At 35.9% G+C, this 22,067-nt stretch overlaps 1 protein-coding gene across 7 annotated transcripts in view; it reads right to left on the reverse strand.

The window, feature by feature from the left end:
* The window catches only part of LOC137244534 (phosphatidylinositol 4-phosphate 5-kinase type-1 sktl-like), a 108,348-nt gene extending 87,988 nt beyond the window's left edge, over positions 1-20,360 (reverse strand). For 6 of the 7 annotated variants that reach the window (XM_067773631.1, XM_067773629.1, XM_067773628.1 and 3 more), the window contains exon 1: positions 19,972-20,360. In XM_067773631.1, the coding sequence (XP_067629732.1) occupies positions 19,972-20,065 (94 nt within the window). In that variant the 5' untranslated portion in view covers positions 20,066-20,360. The remainder of the gene's footprint in view (positions 1-19,971) is intronic. The other variant, XM_067773627.1, reaches the window with a different exon arrangement.
* Between the last annotated feature and the right edge of the window lie 1,707 nt (positions 20,361-22,067).

Consider the following 22,067-nt stretch of genomic DNA (forward strand, 5'->3'; position numbering starts at 1 on the left):
CTATGCACTGATTGTTTTTTAATCAATTGTTCGCTTTATTTTAATAATATTGGTTTCATATCATCGCCACTATGTGAGTGTTCTTCGTCCCATTTACAGAGCTTTATGATAAATAAGCATTTGTTTTGTTGATTATTAATTTCAAACTATGCTGGCAAAGCTGATTGATGGCGGAGTCATTAAAGGTGAAAGCATTAGCCAAGCTGATTGCAACTTTTCTCATGAATTTTGATAGTACGAACATTTCTCAGATTATTTTTGACATTACCACCAACGAATTACACAAACAAATTACATGGAGCTTGTGTGTGTATGTGCGCTCGTTGTTACCACCTTACGGCTTCACCATGGCTATAGAATTGCCAGTACAATTCAAACATAAAGTATCACGTTTTTTTTTAACGTTTTTAACGTTAACGAAAGCTTTTCGTTTCGGTTAAAAACGAGATACAATTTATCTTGATAATTTCTTTATCGATAATATTTCGAAGTGTTTCAACGGAATCGGTGGAAATTTTTTGATAAACGATTAGGTTAACGTTAAGGTGCATCGCTGGTATTTTCTCACCGACACTAACGATGTGTGATCACGATCGTTTGCTTTCGCTTTTCACTCACTAAAATCAACAGTGAGTGCAAAACGAAAAGTCCATGCTACTTTTTGGGCACATAATAAAAACAATATACTGCAATGTTAAAGTGACTTAATACGTTGTAGTTAGTATTATTAAGTTCCTTTGAACATACATATTAATATTGACAATTTAAATATTAATAAATAATAATTAATTAATTATTAATACATATTGACAATTTAATATAAGTAACTTTTTATACGTTTTAGTTAGTTTTATTAATTTTTATAATTTTTTTTTATTGAATAACTTTATGTTTTGAAAATACATATATATCTTTACATTTACTTTGTTTTATAGTTTTTTCTTAATGAAAAAGTGAATTTTTATACTCAGTTGAGCAGAGCTCAGTGTGGTGATTGAAACCACGTTTTTATTTTATAGCAAAACTTTAAATTATATTTTTTAAAACGCATAAAAGTATGCGTCAATATTTTTTATTTTTCACAACAACGAATATTTTTGAAAATTGAAAATCAATATTGAAACTTAAAATATTGGTAATACATCTAAAATTAAAACGTTCAAAGTAACTAAAATACAAAGTTAAATAAAGATAATAAGAACCCTACATTACAGTGTGGAGATTGAAACCACGTTTTAAACTTTATACTATATTTTATTAATACGCCTAAATGTATGCGTTTATTTTATTTTTTATTTTTCACAACAACGAAAATTTTTGAAAATTGAATATCAATATTGAAATATAAAATATTGATAATACATTTAAAAATTAAAAAGTTCAAAGTAACTAAAATATAAAGTTAAATAAAGATAATAAGAACCCTACATTACTCCCCCTTCAAGAAAATGTATCATTAAATAAATTGAATGTAACTCTCTTTTTATGTAAATTCTTCGTGTTGTTTGTGTCCGTTGTTTCAATTATTGCAGGTTTAATCTATCAATAGGAATAGTTTTACTATTATTATCTATTTCAAGTTTAAAACATTTTTGGTCTTTTTCCACAATTTTGTAAGGTTCTTCATATGGTTGTTGTAATGAATGTTTATTAATGACTCGAACAAATGCATATTTGCAAGTTTGAAGATCTTTTGGAACATAAATTCCAATATCAGCATCTTTATGATGACTTAAATTTGATCTAACATTTCGAAAATGTTCACGTAAATTACTTAAAAATTCAGTTGATGAGAAATTTTTAGCTGATGGCACAACAAGTTCCCCTGGCAAACGTAAATTCTGACCGAAAACCATTTCCGCTGGTGTAGCCGAAATATCTTCTTTGTAAATAGATCTCAAACCAAGTAATATGACAGGTAACTCGTCATACCATTTATTTGTGTCCTCTCTAGCTATTATAGTAGTCTTTAATTGTCTATGAAACCTTTCAACCATACGATTTCCTTGAGGGTGATATGCGGATGTTGTAATTTGGTGACTACCAAGTAATTTAGTTATCTCTGAAAACAATTTCGATGTAAATTGGCTACCTTGATCAGTTGTTATCTTTAACGGAACTCCAAACCGAGAAATATATTCTCTAAAAAACTTATTTGCAATTGTAGATGCTGAAATATCTTTTAATGCATATGCCTCAGGCCAACGGGTAAATCTTTCAATAATCGTTAAAATATAGCGATGTCCTTTTGAAATAGGTAATGGTCCAACTATATCTAAATGGATATGTTCAAATCTATTCCTGGGAATTTGAATTTTGACAACAGGGGATTTTGTATAACGATAAACTTTAGACTTTTGACAATTGAGACACTCTTTTGACCAAATATTAATATCCTTATTCATATTAGGCCAATAATATTTTTTAACTATGAGCCGTCGTGTAGCTCTTGTACCCGGATGTGCTATTCCATGTAAAATATCAAATACTGTCTTTCGCAAATTACTCGGTACAAATGGTCTAGGAGTTTCTCCTGAAATTTCACACCAAATATTAAAATTTAAAATCGGAATATTAATTAACTTTAAATTTAGATATTGAGAATCAGATACAAGATGATTTAAGTCATCATCTTTTTGTTGTTCAGTTTGTAAAATTTTAAAATTCAGTTCTGTATTATATATTGCATTAACCTCAAAAGCTCTAGATAGCGTATCTGCTACAACATTGGATTCTCCTTTAATGTATTGTATGTCATCAGTAAATTGTGCTATAAATTCCAAGTGTCTCGTTTGTCTAGGACTTCGTTCTCTTTTTGAATTTAAAGCAGTAGTCAAAGGTTTATGGTCCGTATAAACTGTAAATTGTCGTCCTTCCAAAAGATATCTAAAATGTTTTATATTTAAATAAATCGCCAATAATTCCCTATCAAAAGCACTATACTTAATTTTAGTTGGAGAAAGTTTTTTAGAAAAGAATGCAATGGGCTCAATGTTATTATTGTAATTTTGTTGTATGTCGCCCCCAATCGCTGTGTTAGATGCATCTACTGTTAAAGATAATTTAGCATCTTTGTTAAAATGATTTAACAATATCGTAGATGCAAATTTATCTTTAATGCATTCAAAAGCTTCATTCGAATTCTCGTCCCATACCAAAGTTTTGTCACGTTTCTTACTTACTTTGTTAATTAGATCATAAATTTTATTTGTAAATTCTGCTAGTTTTGGAATGTATCTATGATAATAATTTACCATACCAATAAATTTCTGTGCCTGCTTAACTGATTTTGGACGTTCGAAATTGCGAATAGCTGATACCTTTTCATCGGAAGGTCGAATACCTGTTCCAGAAATGTTATGTCCTAAAAAATCTATATTCGTTACACCAAAAGTACATTTACTTGGTTTAATGTTTAAACCGTACTCTGTAAGGCGTTGAAAAAGGATACGTAAATCTTTTAAATGTTGCTCTTCGTCTGTACTTGCAATAAGTAAGTCGTCGCTGTAAGCATATACAAAATCTAAGTCACCGACTACCTCATTTATGAATCGTTGAAAGGTTTGTGCAGAATTTCTAAGTCCGAAAGGCATTCTCATGAATTCAAACATACCGAAAGGAGTTGTAATAGCAGTTTTATAAATATCTTCTTCAGTCATAGGAATTTGGTGATATGCCCTAACTAAGTCTAATTTTGAAAATATATTTTTATTATGAAGGTTCATATTAAAATCTTGAATGTAAGGTAAGGGATATCTATCGGGAACAGTTACAATATTCAATCTTCTAAAATCACCACATGGACGCCAATCATTCAACTCCTTTTTAGGTACAAGGTGAAGTGGTGATGCTACTGAAGGATTTGAAGGCCGACAAATGCCTGTTTTAACTAAGAAATCAAACTCCGTTTTCGCGACTTTGTATTTAACCGGATCTAAGCGCCTGGGCTTAGAAAATGGAAGACTACCTTCTGTTACAAGTCGATGTACTGTTGTATGTTTAACAGGTTTAGTATAATCTGGCTCTGAAATAAGTGACGGAAACTCTTTTAATAATTTTGTAAATTTATTGTCAACCACAAATAATTTAGGTAATGGAATATCACAAAAGTAGGATACTGTATTAACTGAGAGATTGGTTAATGGATCTACTAAACGTTTATGTTTAATATCTATAAGAAGACCATATTTACAAAGAAAATCAGCGCCAATTATTGGCTTGGCTATATCCACAATCAAAAATGTAAAGGGAAATTCACGTCTTAAACCCAAATTTACGTTTAAAAGCCTTTTCCCGTAAGTGGCAATTGTTGAGCCATTAGCTGCAGTGAGAATTATGTCGGAACGTTTCCTATGAGGAAATTTAGACGCGGGTAATACCGAAATTTCTGCTCTACTATCAATTAAAAAATTTTGTTTGTTTTCTCTATCAAAAATAAATAAGCGACGCGTCGAAAATTCTAAATTTCCGCTGTTCGTCGCTGCAAGAACGGAAGAATTTAGTTTGTTGAATCTTTGTTTTTTGTTATAAGAACAAGGTTGTTCACAACTTCTAGCATTATTTCCAAATTTGTAGTGAAATCTACACAACCAATTTGGATTATTACGCGAGCTAGAACGACGCCTAAAAGAATTTCTAAAATTGTTCCTAGAATTGGAACGCGACCTAGATTGATTCCGATACATTTCTGTTTTAATTTCACCTAACTCCAAAGAAAGTTTCTGAAAATTTTCACTTACCAAAGAAGTGGGTTTAACCAAGTTTTCAACAACAGAATTTTGTGCTTTTGTATCCGAAAAATTATTAACCGAAAATACTTCATTTTTGGTTATCACTTCCCAAATATTATCTGCTAATTTTGTTAATTCGGTAATATTATTAGAACTCGAACTAGCCAAAATCATACTCAAATTTTTAGGAAGTTTACGCATCCAAATTTTCTTTAAAATATTTTCACTAAAATTTGATCCGGCTAATATAATTAATGAACGATAAAATTCTGATGGCTTACGATCACCCATCTCAGAATCGTATAAAATTTTATCAAGTTTCGAATTTTCGCTAAGTGAGTGTCTTTCTATCAACACTTTTTTAAGTTCAGTAAATTTGTTATTAATGGGGGGATTTTGGATAAAATCCAAAATAGTTATTATCACTTCCTGCGGAAGTGCTGTAATGATGTGTTCGTATTTAGTGTTTTCTTGTGTAATGTTTTTAGTACTAAATTGTGTTTCGGCATGAATAAACCATGCTTCCGGACAATTAGTCCAAAATTGTGGAAGTTTTACTGAAACTGACAAAATTTCATTTTGAGTAACATTTGCATATGGATTTGTAATTTGTTGTTGAGAAGTGTCATGTGGTAAATCTATCAAAGTGTCGTTTAAATTGTTAGTAAATGTAGATGTTTGCTTATTACGTTGTGGTGAACGAATCATAATGAGTTAAATGAAAAGAGAGTTAACTAACAAAACAGTAAAATACACTAGTAATTCTATAAAGAGGGAGTTTACAATGATAATAATAATATATCTATATATTAGTATACATAGTATACAGTCAGGGAACTCAAAAATAACAGTTGTGTTTCGGCAATGGCTTTTGTTGAGATTGCGTGTCCTCAATATAGTTGGATGATACAATACTGATGAGTTACGTTGTTAATTTTTGTTGTTGTTGTTACTTAACATCGCATTTAATGATAAATGGTACAATTATACACATCTAAGAGCAACCGAAGTAGTGATTTGAATCAGCTTGAAAAACTGCACATTATTCTACAAATTCTTGTTGATACACGTTCAATCCGGATATACGGTCTTGAAGGGAGTTCGTACGATGTAACAAATCTTTGTACTGAGTTGAAATTAATGAAACTTCTTGACGAATCTGACTTTCTGCATTAGATATTGGTTCTATATGAGGTAAACGTTCGGGTAAGGATATACGAAATTCGTTTCGTATTGATTGTAATATTTTATTGGATGCTATGGCTATATCGCGTATTTTTTTATATACCTTGTAAATATATTTTCAATAGTTTGGCCAGCTGCGGCGAGCAAAACTGTGATGCAATGGCAGATAATGGCGTAATTGTCCAGTTGTACAGGTCCGAGTGTTTCACCAAACTGTTCATATTTTGTTGATTAAATATTTGTTTTTGGTTTTGCTTTTGTTTAAGCTATTTCCAATTCGGCGTGTATGCTTTTTGACCGATGTAAACTGGAATGAATGTCTGTTGTTTTGTTAATTAATTCTTTGTTTGAGAGATTCTTCTCATTTTGCAAAATTTACTTTTTTTTTTTTAATTATCACAAAAGTTCACCTTATCACTAAAGCAAGATCGCCAGTGTGGAGATTGAAACCACGTTTTAAACTTTATACTATATTTTATTAATACGCCTAAATGTATGCGTCTATTTTATTTTTCACAACAACGCAAATTTTGAAAATTGAATATCAATATTGAAATTTAAAATATTGATAATACATTTAAAAATTAAAAAGTTCAAAGTAACTAAAATACAAAGTTAAATAAAGATAATAAGAACCCTACATACATATATAAAGGAATCGAGATAGATATAGACTTCCATATATCAAAATAATCAGGATCGAAAATAAATTTGATTGAGCCATGTCCGTCCGTCCGTCCGTCCGCCCGTTAACACGATAACTTGAGTAAATTTTGAGGTATCTTGATGAAATTTGGTGTGTAGGTTCCTGAGCGCTCATCTCAGATCGCTATTTAAAATGAACGATATCGCACTATAACCACGCTCACTTTTTCGATATCGAAAATTTCGAAAAACCGAAAAATTGCGATAATTCATTACAAAAGAGAGATAAAGCGACGAAACTTAGTAGATGAGTTGAACTTATGACGCAGAATAGAAAATTAGTAAAATTTTGGACAGTGGGAGTGGCACCGCCCACTTTTAAAAGAAGGTGATTTAAAATTTTGCAAGCTGTAATTTGGCAGTCGTTGAAGATATCATGATGAAATTTTGCAGGAACGTTACTCCTATTACTATATGTACGCTTAATAAAAATTAGCAAAAAGGAGAAGGACCACGCCCACTTAAAAAAAATTTTTTTTTAAGTAAAATTTTAACAAAAAATGTAATATATTTACAGTATATAAGTAAATTATGTCAACATTCAACTCCAGTAATGACATGGTGCAACAAAATACAAAAATAAAAGAAAATTTCAAAATGGGCGTGACTCCGCCCTTTTCCATTTAATTTGTCTAGGATACTTTATAACGCCATAAGTCGAACAAAAATTAAAAAATCCTTTTGAAATTTGGTAGGGGCATAGATTTTATGACGTTAACTATTTTCTGTGAAAATGGCCGAAATCGGTTGATGCCACGCCCAGTTTTTATACACAGTCGTCCGTCTGTCCTTCCGTATGGCCGATAACTTGAGCAAAAATAGGCATATCGATAACTTGAGCAAAAATAGGCATATCTTTAATGAACTTAGTTCACGTGCTTACTTGAACTCACTTTATCTTGGTATGAAAAATGAACGAAATCCGACTATGACCACGCCCACTTTTTCGATATTTAAAATTACGAAAAATGAAACAAATGCCATTATTCTATACCAAATACGAAAAAAGGGATGAAAATGGTAAGGTAATTGGATTGTTTTATTGAAGCGAAATATAACTTTAGAAAAAACTTTATAAAATGGTTGTGACACCTACCATATCAAGTAGAAGAAAATGAAAAAGTTCTGCAGGGCGAAATAAAAAACCCTTAACACCTTGGCAGGTATTACATATATAAATAAATTAGCGGTATCCAACAGATGATGTTCTGGGTCACCCTGGTCCACATTTTGGTCGATATCTGGAAAACGCCTTCACATATACAACTACCACCACTCCCTTTTAAAACTCTCATTAATACCTTTAATTTGATACCCATATCGTACAAACTCATTCTAGAGTCACCCCTGGTCCACCTTTATGGCGATATCTCGACAAGGTGTCCACCTATAGAACTAACGCCCACTCCCTTTTAAAATACTCATTAACTCCTTTCGTTTGATACCCATATTGCACAAACGAATTCTAGAGTCACCCCTGGCCCACCTTTATGGCGATATCCCGAAACGGCGTCCACCTATGGAACTAAGGATTACTCCCTTTTAAAATACTCATTAACACCTTTCTTTTGATACCCATATTGTACAAACAAATTCTAGAGTCACCCCTGGTCCACCTTTATAGCGATATTTCGAAAATGCGACCACCTATACAACAACCACCACTCCCTTTTAAAACCCTTATTAATACCTTTATTTTGATACCCATATCGTACAAACACATTCTAGAGTCACCCCTGGTCGACCTTTATGTCGATATTTCGAAACGGCGTCCACCTATAGAACTAAGGCCCACTCCCGTTTAAAACACTCATTAACTCCTTTCGTTTGATACCCATATTTCACAAGCAATTCTAGAGTCACCCCTGGCCCACCTTTATGGCGATATCTCTAAACGGCGTCCACCTATGGAGCTAAGGATTACTCCCTTTTAAAATACTCATTAACACCTTTCTTTTGATACCCATATTGTACAAACAAATTCTAGAGTCACCCCTGGTCCACCTTTATGGCGATATTTCGAAAATGCGACCACCTATACAACAACCACCACTACCTTTTAAAACCCGCATTAATACCTTTAATTTGATACCCATATCGTACAAACACATTCTAGAGTCACCCCTGGTCGACCTTTATGTCGATATTTCGAAACGGCGTCCACCTATAGAACTAAGGCCCACTCCCTTTTAAAATACTCATTAACACCTTTCATTTGATACCCATATCGTACAAACACATTCTAGAGTCACCCCTGGTCCACCTTTATGGCGATATTTCGAAACGGCGTCCACCTATAGAACTAAGGCCCACTTCCTTTTAAAATACTCATTAACAACGTTCATTTGATACCCATATCGTACAAACATATTCTAAAGTCACCCCTGGTCCACCTTTATGGCGATATCTCGAAAAGGCGAACACCTATAGAACGAAGGCCCACTCCCTTTTAAAAATACTCATTAACATCATTCGTTTGATGCCCATATTGTACAAACAAATTCTAGGGTCACCCCTGTTCCACCTTTGTGGCGATATCTCGAAACGGCGTCCACCTATAGAACTAAGGCCCACTCCCTTTTAAAACACTCATTAACTCCTTTCGTTTGATACCCATATTTCACAAGCAATTCTAGAGTCACCCCTGGCCCACCTTTATGGCGATATCTCGAAACGGCGTCCACCTATGGAGCTAAGGATTACTCCCTTTTAAAATACTCATTAACACCTTTCTTTTGATACCCATATTGTACAAACAAATTCTAGAGTCACCCCTGGTCCACCTTTATGGCGATATTTCGAAAATGCGACCACCTATACAACAACCACCACTACCTTTTAAAACCCTCATTAATACCTTTAATTTGATACCCATATCGTACAAACACATTCTAGAGTCACCCCTGGTCGACCTTTATGTCGATATTTCGAAACGGCGTCCACCTATAGAACTAAGGCCCACTCCCTTTTAAAATACTCATTAACACCTTTCATTTGATACCCATATCGTACAAACACATTCTAGAGTCACCCCTGGTCCACCTTTATGGCGATATTTCGAAACGGCGTCCACCTATAGAACTAAGGCCCACTTCCTTTTAAAATACTCATTAACAACGTTCATTTGATACCCATATCGTACAAACATATTCTAAAGTCAACCCTGGTCCACCTTTATGGCGATATCTCGAAAAGGCGAACACCTATAGAACGAAGGCCCACTCCCTTTTAAAAATACTCATTAACACCTTTCATTTGATACCCATATCGTACTAACAAAGTCTAGAGTCACCCCTGGTCCACCTTTATGGCGATATTTCGAAAATGCCACCACCTATACAACAACCACCACTTCCTTTTAAAACCCTCATTAATACCTTTAATTTGATACCCATATCGTACAAACACATTCTAGAGTCACCCCTGGTCCACCTTTATGGCGATATTTCGAAACGGCGTCCACCTATAGAACTAAGGCCCTCTCCCTTTTAAAATACTCATTAACACCTTTCGTTTGATGCCCATATTGTACAAACAAATTCTAGGGTCACCCCTGGTCCACCTTTATGGCGATATCTCGAAACGGCGTCCACCTATGGGACTAAGGATTACTCCCTTTTAAAATATTTATGAACACCTTTCTTTTTATACCCATATTGAACAAACAAATTCTAGGGTCACCCTTGGTCCACCTTTATGGCGATATCTCGAAACGGCGTCCACCTATGGAACTAAGGATTACTCCCTTTTAAAATACTCATTAACACCTTTCATTTGATACCCATATCGTACAAACGCATTCTAGAGTCACCCCTGCTTCACCTTTATGGCGATATCTCGAAAAGGCGACCTCCTATACAACAACCACCACTCCCTTTTAAAACCCCCTTTAATACCTTTAATTTGATACCCATATCGTACAAAAACATTCTAGAGTCAACCCTGGTCCACCTTTATGGCGATATTTCGAAACGGCGTCCACCTATAGAACTAAGGCCCACTTCCTTTTAAAATACTCATTAACAACGTTCATTTGATACCCATATCATACAAACATATTCTAGAGTCAACCCTGGTCCACCTTTATGGCGATATCTCGAAAAGGCGAACACCTATAGAACGAAGGCCCACTCCCTTTTAAAAATACTCATTAACACCATTCGTTTGATGCCCATATTGTACAAACAAATTCTAGGGTCACCCCTGTTCCACCTTTGTGGCGATATCTCGAAACGGCGTCCACCTATGGAACTAAGGATTACTCCCTTTTAAAATATTTATTAACACCTTTCTTTTGATACCCATATTGAACAAACAAATTCTAGGGTCACCCCTGTTCCACCTTTGTGGCGATATCTCGAAACGGCGGACACCTATAGAACGAAGGCCCACTCCCTTTTAAAAATACTCATTAACACCCTTCATTTGATACCCATATCGTACTAACAAAGTCTAGAGTCACCCCTGGTCCACCTTTATGGCGATATTTCGAAAATGCCACCGCCTATACAACAACCACCACTTCCTTTTAAAACCCTCATTAATACCTTTAATTTGATACCCATATCGTACAAACACATTCTAGAGTCACCCCTGGTCCACCTTTATGGCGATATTTCGAAACTGCGTCCACCTATAGAATTAAGGCCCACTCCCTTTTAAAATACTCATTAACACCTTTAATTTGATACCCATATCGTACAAACGCATTCTAGAGTCATCCCTGATCCACCTTTATGGCTATATCCCTAAATGGCGTCCACCTATAGAACTATGGCCCACTCCCTCATAAAATACTCTTTAATGCCTTTCATTTGATACACATGTCATACAAACACATTCCAGGGTTTCCCTCGGTTCATTTTCCTACATGGTTATTTTCCCTTATGTTGTCACCATAGCTCTCATCTGAGTATGTAATGTTCGGTTACACCCGAACTTAACCTTCCTTACTTGTTTTAAGTAAATTTTGAATTGCAGAAACACCATACCTTCTTTTATAAAAAAGTTTTATATGGCTATTTCGACCTCCGCGTTCTTAGTTATACGAATATAAGTAAATATAGTTAGGATTAGCTTGAAATCAAATAACCAAAGTCCTTTTTAATTTCAAACTCCACAGTCCACATTTTCTTTTAGCACACTGTGGGGAGTTGTAACTCAATTTTTACACACACTTATGCAATTGTTTTAGTCTTTGTGTGGCCGGCTCTGACATACACGAATCAATCATTATGTCTACACATATGTACGTACACGCAGCGGAGAAGCAACGCACAACCACATGCATATATCTGAAATACTCCCGAAAGTATGCAATGAGAGAAGCTATAAAATCGTGCATCTGTAGTTACAGCTGAGTAATTTTATAGCTGCTAACTAACTAGTAAGTTCTGGAAATAGAAGCGCCTAAAAATGTGTCAACGAGGAAACCGCACAGTATAAAAGCAGCGACAGTGGAGGCACGACAATCAGTTTGATTTAAGCAAGCTATCAATCAGTTGCGAAGTATAAGTGTTTATTGCGAAGTACTTTAATAAGGGCCATTTTGCATTATTGAATAGTGGAGTTATTTATTCAACAGTTTATTGATTCGAACGTTAGTAGAAGGATGCAAATAAGAGGAATTGCACTAAAATCGTTACAGTATGATAAGCAAACAAACGTGTTTGGAATTTCCATTGTTAGTAATAACAAGTAAGGAAGGCTAAGTTCGGGTGTAACCGAACATTACATACTCAGTTGAGAGCTATGGAGACAAAATAACGAAAATCACCATGTAGGAAAATGAACCTAGGGTAACCCTGGAATGTGGTTGTATGACATGTGTATCAAATGGAAGGTATTAAAGAGTATTTTAAGAGAGAGTAGGCCATAGTTCTATGGATGGACGCCATTTAGGGATATCGCCATAAAGGTGGAACAGGGCTGACTCTAGAATTTCTTTGTACGATATGGGTATCAAATGAAAGGTGTTACTGAGCATTTTAAGAGGGAGCGGGCCTTAGGTCTATCGGTGGACTCCTTTTCGAGATATCGCCATTAAGGTGGGCCAGGGGTGACTCTAGAATGTGTTTGTACGATATGGGAATCAAATGAAAGGTGTTACTGAGCTTTTTAAGAGGGAGTGGGCATTAGGTCTATAGGTGGACGCCTTTTCGAGATGTCGCCATTAGGGTGGGCCAGGGGTGACTCTAGAATGTTTGTACGATATGGGTATCAAACGAAAGGTATTTTAAAAGGGAGTGGGCATTAGGTCTATAGGTGGACGCCTTTTCGAAATATCGCCATTAGGGTGGGCCAGGGGTGACTCTAGAATGTGTTTTTACGATATGGGTATCAAATGAAAGGTGGTAATGAGTATTTTAAAATGGAGTAATCCTTAGTTCTATAGGTGGAAGCCTTTTCGAGATATCACCATAAAGGTGGACCAAGGGTGACTCTAGAATGTTTGTACGATATGGGTATCAAACGAAAGGTATTTTAAAAGGGAGTGGGCATTAGGTCTATAGGTGGACGCCTTTTTGAGATATCGCCATTAGGGTGGGCCAGGGGTGACCATAGAATGTTTGTACGATATGGGTAAATAACGAAAGGAGTTAATGAGCATTTTAAGAGGGAGTGGGCATTAGGCCTATAGGTGAACGCCTTTTCGAGATATCGCCATTAGGGTCGGCCAGGGGTGACTCTAGAATGTGTTTGTACGGTATGGATATCAAATTAAAGATATTAATGAGGTTTTTAAAAGCTAGTGGCTCTTAGATGTATATGTGAAGGCGTTTTCGCGATATCGACCAAAATGTGGACCAGGTGATCCAGAAAATCATCTGTCGGTTACTGCTAATTTATTTATATATGCAGTACCACTAACAGTATTCCTGCGAAGATTCCAAACGCTGTTGATTTCGCCTCTTAGGAGTTTTTCATTTTCTTCTACTTAATATGGTAGGTGTCACTCCCATTTTACAAAGTTTTTTCCAAAGTTATATTTTGCGTCAATAAACCAATCCAATTACCATGTTTCATCCCTTTTTTCGTATTTGTTATAGAATTATGGCATTTTTTTCATTTTTCGTAATTTTCGATATCTATAAAGTGGGCGTGGTTATGGTCGGATTTCGGCCATTTTTTATACCAAGATAAAGTGAGTTCAGATAAGTACGTGGACTAAGTTTAGTAAAGATATATCAGTTTTTGCTCAAGTTATTGTGTTAGCGGCCGAGAGAAGGTCAGACGGTGGACTGTGTATAAAAACTGGGCGTGGCTTCCACCGATTTCGCCCATTTTCACAGAAAACAGTTACCGTCATAGAATCTATGCCCCTACCAAATTTAAGAAGGATTCGTAAATTTTTGTTCGACTTATGGCATTAAAAGTATTCTAGACAAACTAAATGAAAATGGGCGGAGCCACGCCCATTTTGAAATTTTTTTTTATTTTTGTATTTTGTTGCATCATATCATTACTGGAGTTGAATTTTAACTTAATTTACTTATATACAGTAAAGATATAAAATTTTTTGTTAAAATTTGAATTAAAAAAAAATTTTTTTTAAAAAGTGGGCGTGTTCTTCATCCAATTTTGCTAATTTTTATTTAGCGCATATATAGTAATAGTAGTAACGCTCCTGCCAATTTTAATCATGATATCTTCAACGACTGCCAAATTACAGCTTGCAAAACTTTTAAATTACCTTCTTGTAAAAGTGGGCGGTGCCACGCCCATTGTCCAAAATCTTACTAATTTTCTATTTTGCGTCATAACGTCAACCCATCTACCAAGTTTCATCGCTTTATCCGCCTTTGGCAATGAATTATCGCATTTTTTCGGTTTTTCGAAATTTTCGATATCGAAAAAATGGGCGTGGTTATAGTCCGATATCGTTCATTTTAAATAGCGATCTGAGATGAGTGCCCAGGAATCTACATACCAAATTTCATCAAGATACCTCAAAATTTACTCAAGTTATCGTGTTAACGGACAGACGGACGGACGGACGGACATGGCTAAATCAAATTTTTTTTCGATACTGATGATTTTGATATATGGAAGTCTATATCTATCTCGATTCCTTTATACCTGTACAACCAACCGTTATCCAATCAAAGTTAATATAGTCTGTGAGCTCTGCTGAACTGAGTATAAAAATATGGCTCACTATGCAAAACTTAAAATGTTATAGGAAATATCCTAGACGTAATCATAAGAAAATAAGGAGAAGTTTCAATCTAATGTACATGGACATATGTTAATAAATTTATCTGGGATATAACAACCTTTGGTTAGACAATTGATCATGACGATGAATGACAACTTAGACGATCGTTCCAGTTAGAAGTGAAGCTATCAACCAAAGTAGTATTACTCATACATATTGTTTGAGCATATTGTTTTGTCGTAAAACAATACGCACTACCATGCAAGGTATTCGTCGGATACATCTATAGACAGGATAATTTGTAGGTGGGTATGTATGTATCAGTGCATATCCATAACGTAAACTAAAATATTGGATATATTTATTTTGGATATAACAAAATTGACTAGACTTAAGATTGAAACCATAAAGGATTGTTGCTAAATGAAAGCTTTTTGACGCCAACCTATGAATCCACCATTTTTTTACATATTGTTTGGTCAATTAGAAAACCCGCCGTTTTCGATCCCACATTATTTTATATAATGAGTGTAGTAAAATATGCACATGTGTGTATACTTACCGGAGAATATGTTTAGATTGATGCCCATATACCATACGCCCTATATATTGCATGTATGTATATATTCGCCTCGATAAACACTTAAGATTTACTATTGCATCCTAAAATGTACTTGTATGTAGAAATTATCCCGTGCACGCAACAAAGGAGAATTCTTCTTTCAACAAAGCGGAAAAATAACCAAAAAAATCAAAAAAAAAAAAAAAAATCAAAAAAATCTAAAAAAATCAAAAATAATCAAATGTAATCAAAATGATTCTTTTGATTATTTTTTATTTTTTTCAATAATCGGAAAAAATCATGATTTGTTTTTTGATTTTTTCTATTGATATTCAATAAGTAATTCCTTTTTCGGAAAACAATTGAAATAATCATTAGCCATTAAAATAGGCATCTAATTAATTGATTACTAATGCTAATTCAAGTTTAACAGGTCTGCTATAGACCCACTGGCTTAACATCATTTCTGCACAAAACCTTTGAAAGGCTGATAGATGTGTACATAAAATCCAACGTGGATGAAAAGCTGCTCTCCACAACCCAACATGCGTACACCAAAGGCAAGTCGGTAGACACAGCATTGCATAGGATGGTAAGAAGCATAGAGAAAGCCATGGACTATAAGGAATATACTCTAGGAGTCTTCTTAGACATTGCCGGGGCTTTCAATAATGTTTCTAAATGGGCGATTATGGAAGATCTTAATTACATTAAAGTACATCCAGCCTTAACCAGATGGATCGGCTGCATGTTAAATTGCAGTAAGATTACATCACAATGGGGATTGTACGAGACCACGAAATCAGTGGACAGGGACACGCCACAGGGAGGGGTGCTATCACCTCTGCTGTGGACGCTGGTCATCAACGAACTGCTCAGGCGATTCGATGAGGAACCCGTAAAACTTAGGGCTTACGCAGATGACGTTGAAATTGTCATAAGTGGAAAGTGTCTTCCAACGATTAGCTCTTTGATCAATGCTTAGCATTACGGGAGCCCTGAAAACAACCCGGCGGCTGCACTGTATGCCATTCTGCACATTCCACCTGTAGACCTGGTAGCAAAGAACATAGCGTTAATAACTGCAACCAGGATCGGTGCCTCGGGTCAGCTTGAGCGCCGACCATACGGCCATAGTAGTTTAGCGTCATCAATCACAAGACGAACAGACTACCTGATTCCCTATCTGCGCTTCGAGGGAGATGTTAAGGTCACAATAGAGGTGGACGGTTGGCGCAAGGGAGCTCAAATGGTTCCAAAATAGTGGAAGGAGTAGGGTCTGCGGTATACTGTGCTGATCCGGAAATAGACAGATCCTACAGGCTGCCGGATTACTGTAGCATTTTCCAAGCGGAAATAGTAGCTGCAACCAAAGCAGTAGAAACCCTGGAAGAAAATAGCCCAAGCTGCAATCGAGTTAACTTTTATATTGACATTCAAGCAGCAATTAAGGCAACAATATCGCATAGCACAGCATTTAGATGCGCGTTAGAGTCTAAGCAGTATCTGGAGAGCAGCGGGACAGGGAGAAGCATACATCTATATTGTCTCCCAGGGCATATGGGAATAGATGGGAATGAAAAGGTGGATAAACTAGCTAAAAAGAGCGCAACCCTTGAAGCTTGCTCCGTAGACGTTCCAATTAGATTGGGCGAGATTAAGCGAAGGCGAGAGCTATACATGATTGACCAAGCGGTAAAGGCGTGGGTTCAAGCGCGGGGCTGTAAAGTGTCGAAGATTATGTGTAGGTCTTACAACCTTGAGCTAACAAAGTTGCTTCTATCAATAAAAAGAGAGGACTGTAAACTCATGACGGGTATTCTGACTGGACACTGCCTTCAGGCGTCACATGCCTTTAAATTAAGCTTGGTCAGTGATAGCAGATGTAGGAAGTGCGGGTTGGAGGAGGAAACGATCGAGCACGTTCTGTGCTCGTGCCCTGCGCTTGCCAGGCTAAGACTCCAGCTATTAGGAGTGATACAGCTGTCATATCTAAAAGCAGCAAGTGGATTGAGTCCTAGGAAGCTTCTAGTATTTGCCAAGAAGACGGAGTTATTTTATAACATAGGTCCTGGTTTTTGATAGGGTTTTTCAGTTTGGTCGTTAAAACAAACTTCTGGTAACACTACGGACTCCTCATGGACCGGCGAGTTCAACCTAACCTAACCTAGATCACACGGGTGTTGTCCTTTTATAAATTTAGATCAAAAGGACACTTTTTCTAATTTTAAATATTAATTACACTAAGAATTGAAATATTTTTTAAATAAAATTCGAGTCTAGCCAATTGTATCTCCACAAGCACTATGCATGTCAAGATCCTAAGATGGATGTACATTATGATAGTGAGACCTATCATAGTGTACGGAGCAGTTGCGTGGGCATCAAGAACAACCATGGTGACCGTACAAAAATCGCTCACGAAGCTTCAACGCTTAGCGTGTGTCTGCATTACGGGAGCCATGCGAACATGCCCGACGGCAGCAATAGAAGTGCTGCTTGAGTTAACGCCTCTACATATAATAATTGAGCAGGCAGCCAGGAGTACTTTAGTAAACATAGCTAAAGAGGGATGTGGAAGAGGCAAAGTGATACAGTCACGGAGCATGGCGAAGCTGCAGGAGCAGATTCCACTTATCCAACTTCCCAGAGATGATACGAGGAAGATAATTAAGTTTGAGAAGCGCTTCAAAATAGAGCTGGGGAACAAATGTACGTGGGACACCTCCAGGATTGAAGCGCTTCACCGGGAACACACTATAATATGGTACACCGATGGCTCGAAGACACCGGAGGGCATAGGAGCGGGGATCTTCGGGCTCCGAACCAAAATATATCTACCACTCGGAAAATATCCGAGCATCTTCCAGGCCGAAGTTGTTGCCATAAGCCGGTGTGCAGAGATAAATTTACAGCGGGGATATACCAACGAGAAAATCGTTATACTCAGCGACAGTCAGGCTGCACTCAAGGCATTAGCTTCGGTTGAGATCAAATCATCAACAGTCCTTGAGTGCGTGGAGAGGTTAAACAATCTAGGAGTCAACAACACCATCCGTCTGGCATGGGTACCTGGACACAGAGGAGTGGATGGTAACGAGCGAGCCGACGAGCTTGCCAAGTTGGCAGCGGCCGGAAAGCCAATAGGACCCGAGCCTATGGTGCCAATAGGGTCACATACAATAAGGGAGGACTTTATACAAAAGGAGGCGTGCCTCAGAGAACAACACTGGCGCGAGAGTCCAGGACTTCGGCAGGCAAAGGCACTAATAGGAGGGTACAACTCGAAGCGATATAAGGCTATGATTAACCTCCCAAAAAGTAGCCTTAGGATTGTAACAGGTATACTCACAGGTCACTGTAGGCTAAAGAGCCACATGCATAAATTGGGCATATCAGCTAGTAGCCTCTGTCGCTTCTGTGATGTCGAAGATGAGTCTGCAGAACACATCCTGAAGGAATGTGAGGCAGTCGCGAGACGAAGACTTAGAATCCTAGGATCATCCAAACTAGGAAATAGTCACATACACTCTCTGAAGCCGGGAACCATTCTGGATTTTCTCAGGGAACTCGGCTTGGATGAAGTGTTGTAAAGAGAATTGAGGGCACAATAGACCAATAGGTCGCAGTGCTTAACCTCACAACATCTATCTATCTATCTATCTATGCATGTCTATAAATAAATAAAAAGTTGTATGCATATGTCAGGCAGGTTTTCTTATATTAAATTTGTAGTTGCGTAGCAGAAGGAGTAACCCATATAATTTCTTTTAGCTTCAATGTTTTGCTAAATTCATTTAATATAAACATTCATGGTTTGAGGAACCCGCCTACATGCATTTGTTGTGTGATTATTGGGAATTTGGGAAAAAATTTTGTATGGAGAATATCTCCTCAAAGAGCAAATAAGAAAGAACATGAAACATTTACAAGTTTTCTAATAAAAGGTAGTTTTCGTTGCGAAAAAGCCTTGTTAAAATAGTAGAAAAGCAGAACTGATTAAAAAATTTTTCTCGCACTAATTTAAGATAAAGCGTACCGAGGGTCTTTAGAAAAGTGTACGCTCATTTCCAGGCCTGTGTTATTGTTAGACAGATAGTATACTGTTTTGGTGTACTTAATTATTATTGCATTTAGTAAGTAGAAGTTGCATAATTCATAACAATGACCTCTTCCGTATAGTCAACATCTGATAAGGTATAAAGAAATTGATATTTGAAAAGCCGAATCATTACTAAAACAAGAATAATTTATGATAAATTTCCCTTTCAACTTTTCGATTTTCTTTGTGCTTTATCACACTCATGCGCTCCAGGGCATTAAGCACGTTCATTGATTTTTTTGACTTTCCCTGAAGGAAGTTTTATTTATCATGGTATTAGATTTGAAATGTTAACCAAGAACTGAATAACTTAAAAGATTAATTCATTGGTTTTGTTTGTAGAAAAATATATAATATATTACCGTAAATTCTAAAATAAAAGCGTTAACTGAATATAGCAAACGTAATATGCCACACACAAACATTTAATAAATGTACACACACACATTCATCCATTGAAAATTATTTCGTAAGCACTTTTTGGGTGTCATTCGGGGGAAAAATCATAATATTTATGAAAGGAATTTACCATCTTTGATGAAATTCGAATTTTCTGCTGTTTTTGTATTGGATGTACTTGAGATATCCTGGTCAATGGAGTTGATAGTATCTCCAGAAGCCATTTGATCGATGTCGTTAATTGTAAAACTGTCACCAGGCACAAACTGAAAGGGTACAAGGAGACGTTCATTTCACCTCTTGGCCTTGTGAACTTTGCCAAACCCTTCAGTTTTGCCTTGAGCCTCGTTTACGTACTCTAATCAAAGAATAATTCATAAACTTTTATAGTACAGCGATTTAGCATTTTTTTTTTGTTTCAATTATATTCAACGACTTTTTATTAGTTAATTTTTAGTTAACGAATTTACTAAAAATTTACCGTTCTTGGCAAACTGAGAAAACTATCCACTTACATACTTTTAGGCAGAAAGAAGATACTTCCATGGATACCACTGGAAGTAAAAAAATACACCGATTATTACTGTCACATCGCAAATTCCTCTATCTCTAAATACTGGAAAGAATATTTGAGTTGCCATATTTAAGAAATCACATACAATAATATCGCGTTAATGTTATGATTTACGGAGCAGGATAAATAATTTTCGTTAATAATGTTTATTAAATAAATTTATCCGTATAGCAAAAAATGAACACTTGAATGGTAAAAGTGTTTTAAGCGACAAAATTGTAACTTTGCGGGAGAGCAAAGCGTTCATTATACAGAGATGGACTTTTATTCTTGGTTTTTTAATCTTACCTAAAAAAATTAAAAGAGAACGATGTACACAAAAAATGATTCAGCTTAAATTTGAAATTAAATCCCACTTTACTGTTTAAAAATTTGTTCAGTGGTAAAACGTCGTAGGCTCAAAGCCTCAATATACATACCCCGCAACGATTTTCGACTACGCAAAACTATGGTTTTCTCTTTTTGCGTACACGTTTTTATTATCTCTTAATTATTTTATTTGTTATCGAGCCAATTATCACTATAATATTTCCTTCTTGGTCTTATATTTCATTTATAAATAACATCCATCATTACGTATTATTTTGCGCATGGCTTAAAACATTTTGTACTCACTGACTATTTTTTAGCTTTTTTACCACCATTTTAGCAAGTTTGGAGGTAACAGATCAATACTACTGTGAATATCTGAAAGCGTAACATCAAACTACTTTGGAAAATTGTTTTTTAAATTTTAAAATCGTTTTTTAATCGAGGCCCCCCTCGGCAATGGTTTGGCCACCCTCCATTGTATTTCTGCTATAAAAAGCGTATCAGCAAAAAGTCAGTAGATGTTATTCGAAGTAGGCATAAATTATGTATGTTCCGTAAATTTGTAGGAAAAATTAAAAGTATTACGCCACAACTGGGACAATTAATTTGGCTTTGATAATCTCTTTATGAGATCTGAAATCGTTTTCACATAGTTTTGTTCATTAAACCAGTTGTAACTCAACCAAACTATGAAAAAACGACTAAATATATGAGAACAGGTGCAGATGTCAGTGAGAGTAAAAAAAGATTTGATTTACAAGAATAGAAAAAAGTTTTTATTCCGAGACCATGCTACTTTTTTCGTATGGGTACAAGCCTAGTCCTGTACCGTAGTGATAGTAACTGGGGATGTAACAGAGATTCGATTCCGCAACTTGATAAATACTCCCGTTCCGACTTTTTGAAATCGAATTTTAAGGTAATTCGATCATAAGAAATTTCTAGTGAAAGCGATAAAAGCTTTGCTTACACTCGTGCTTGTGTTGGAAAAAAGAGTATGGATTCTGTATTGCTCTTGGACGTTGTGGCGGTAAAGAGAAGATGGCATGTGGTAAAGCCATATAATTTGGTAAATTGTTGGCAAAAGTGAGGAAGGAAAAGCTCGGATGTATAGAGTTACTGGTTCCATCTTCACAGGGTCGTGGGACGTAACCGAATGAACAGGAATAAACTGATGTATTAACCTTCGACCGGATCAAACGTGTGTCATGTTGATACGTATAGCCAGTTCAGCTAACACAAGTTTCATTGATAAACATGTTTCCGTCAGCTGAGGGATAGAAATTTTGTTTTATGAGCGACGAGTTGAGCCAACTGCCAAATGAAATAATTATTCTTAA

Source organism: Eurosta solidaginis, chromosome 3, assembly GCF_040869045.1.
Source record: "Eurosta solidaginis isolate ZX-2024a chromosome 3, ASM4086904v1, whole genome shotgun sequence".
In the NCBI taxonomy this organism is placed as follows: Eukaryota; Metazoa; Arthropoda; class Insecta; order Diptera; family Tephritidae; genus Eurosta; species Eurosta solidaginis.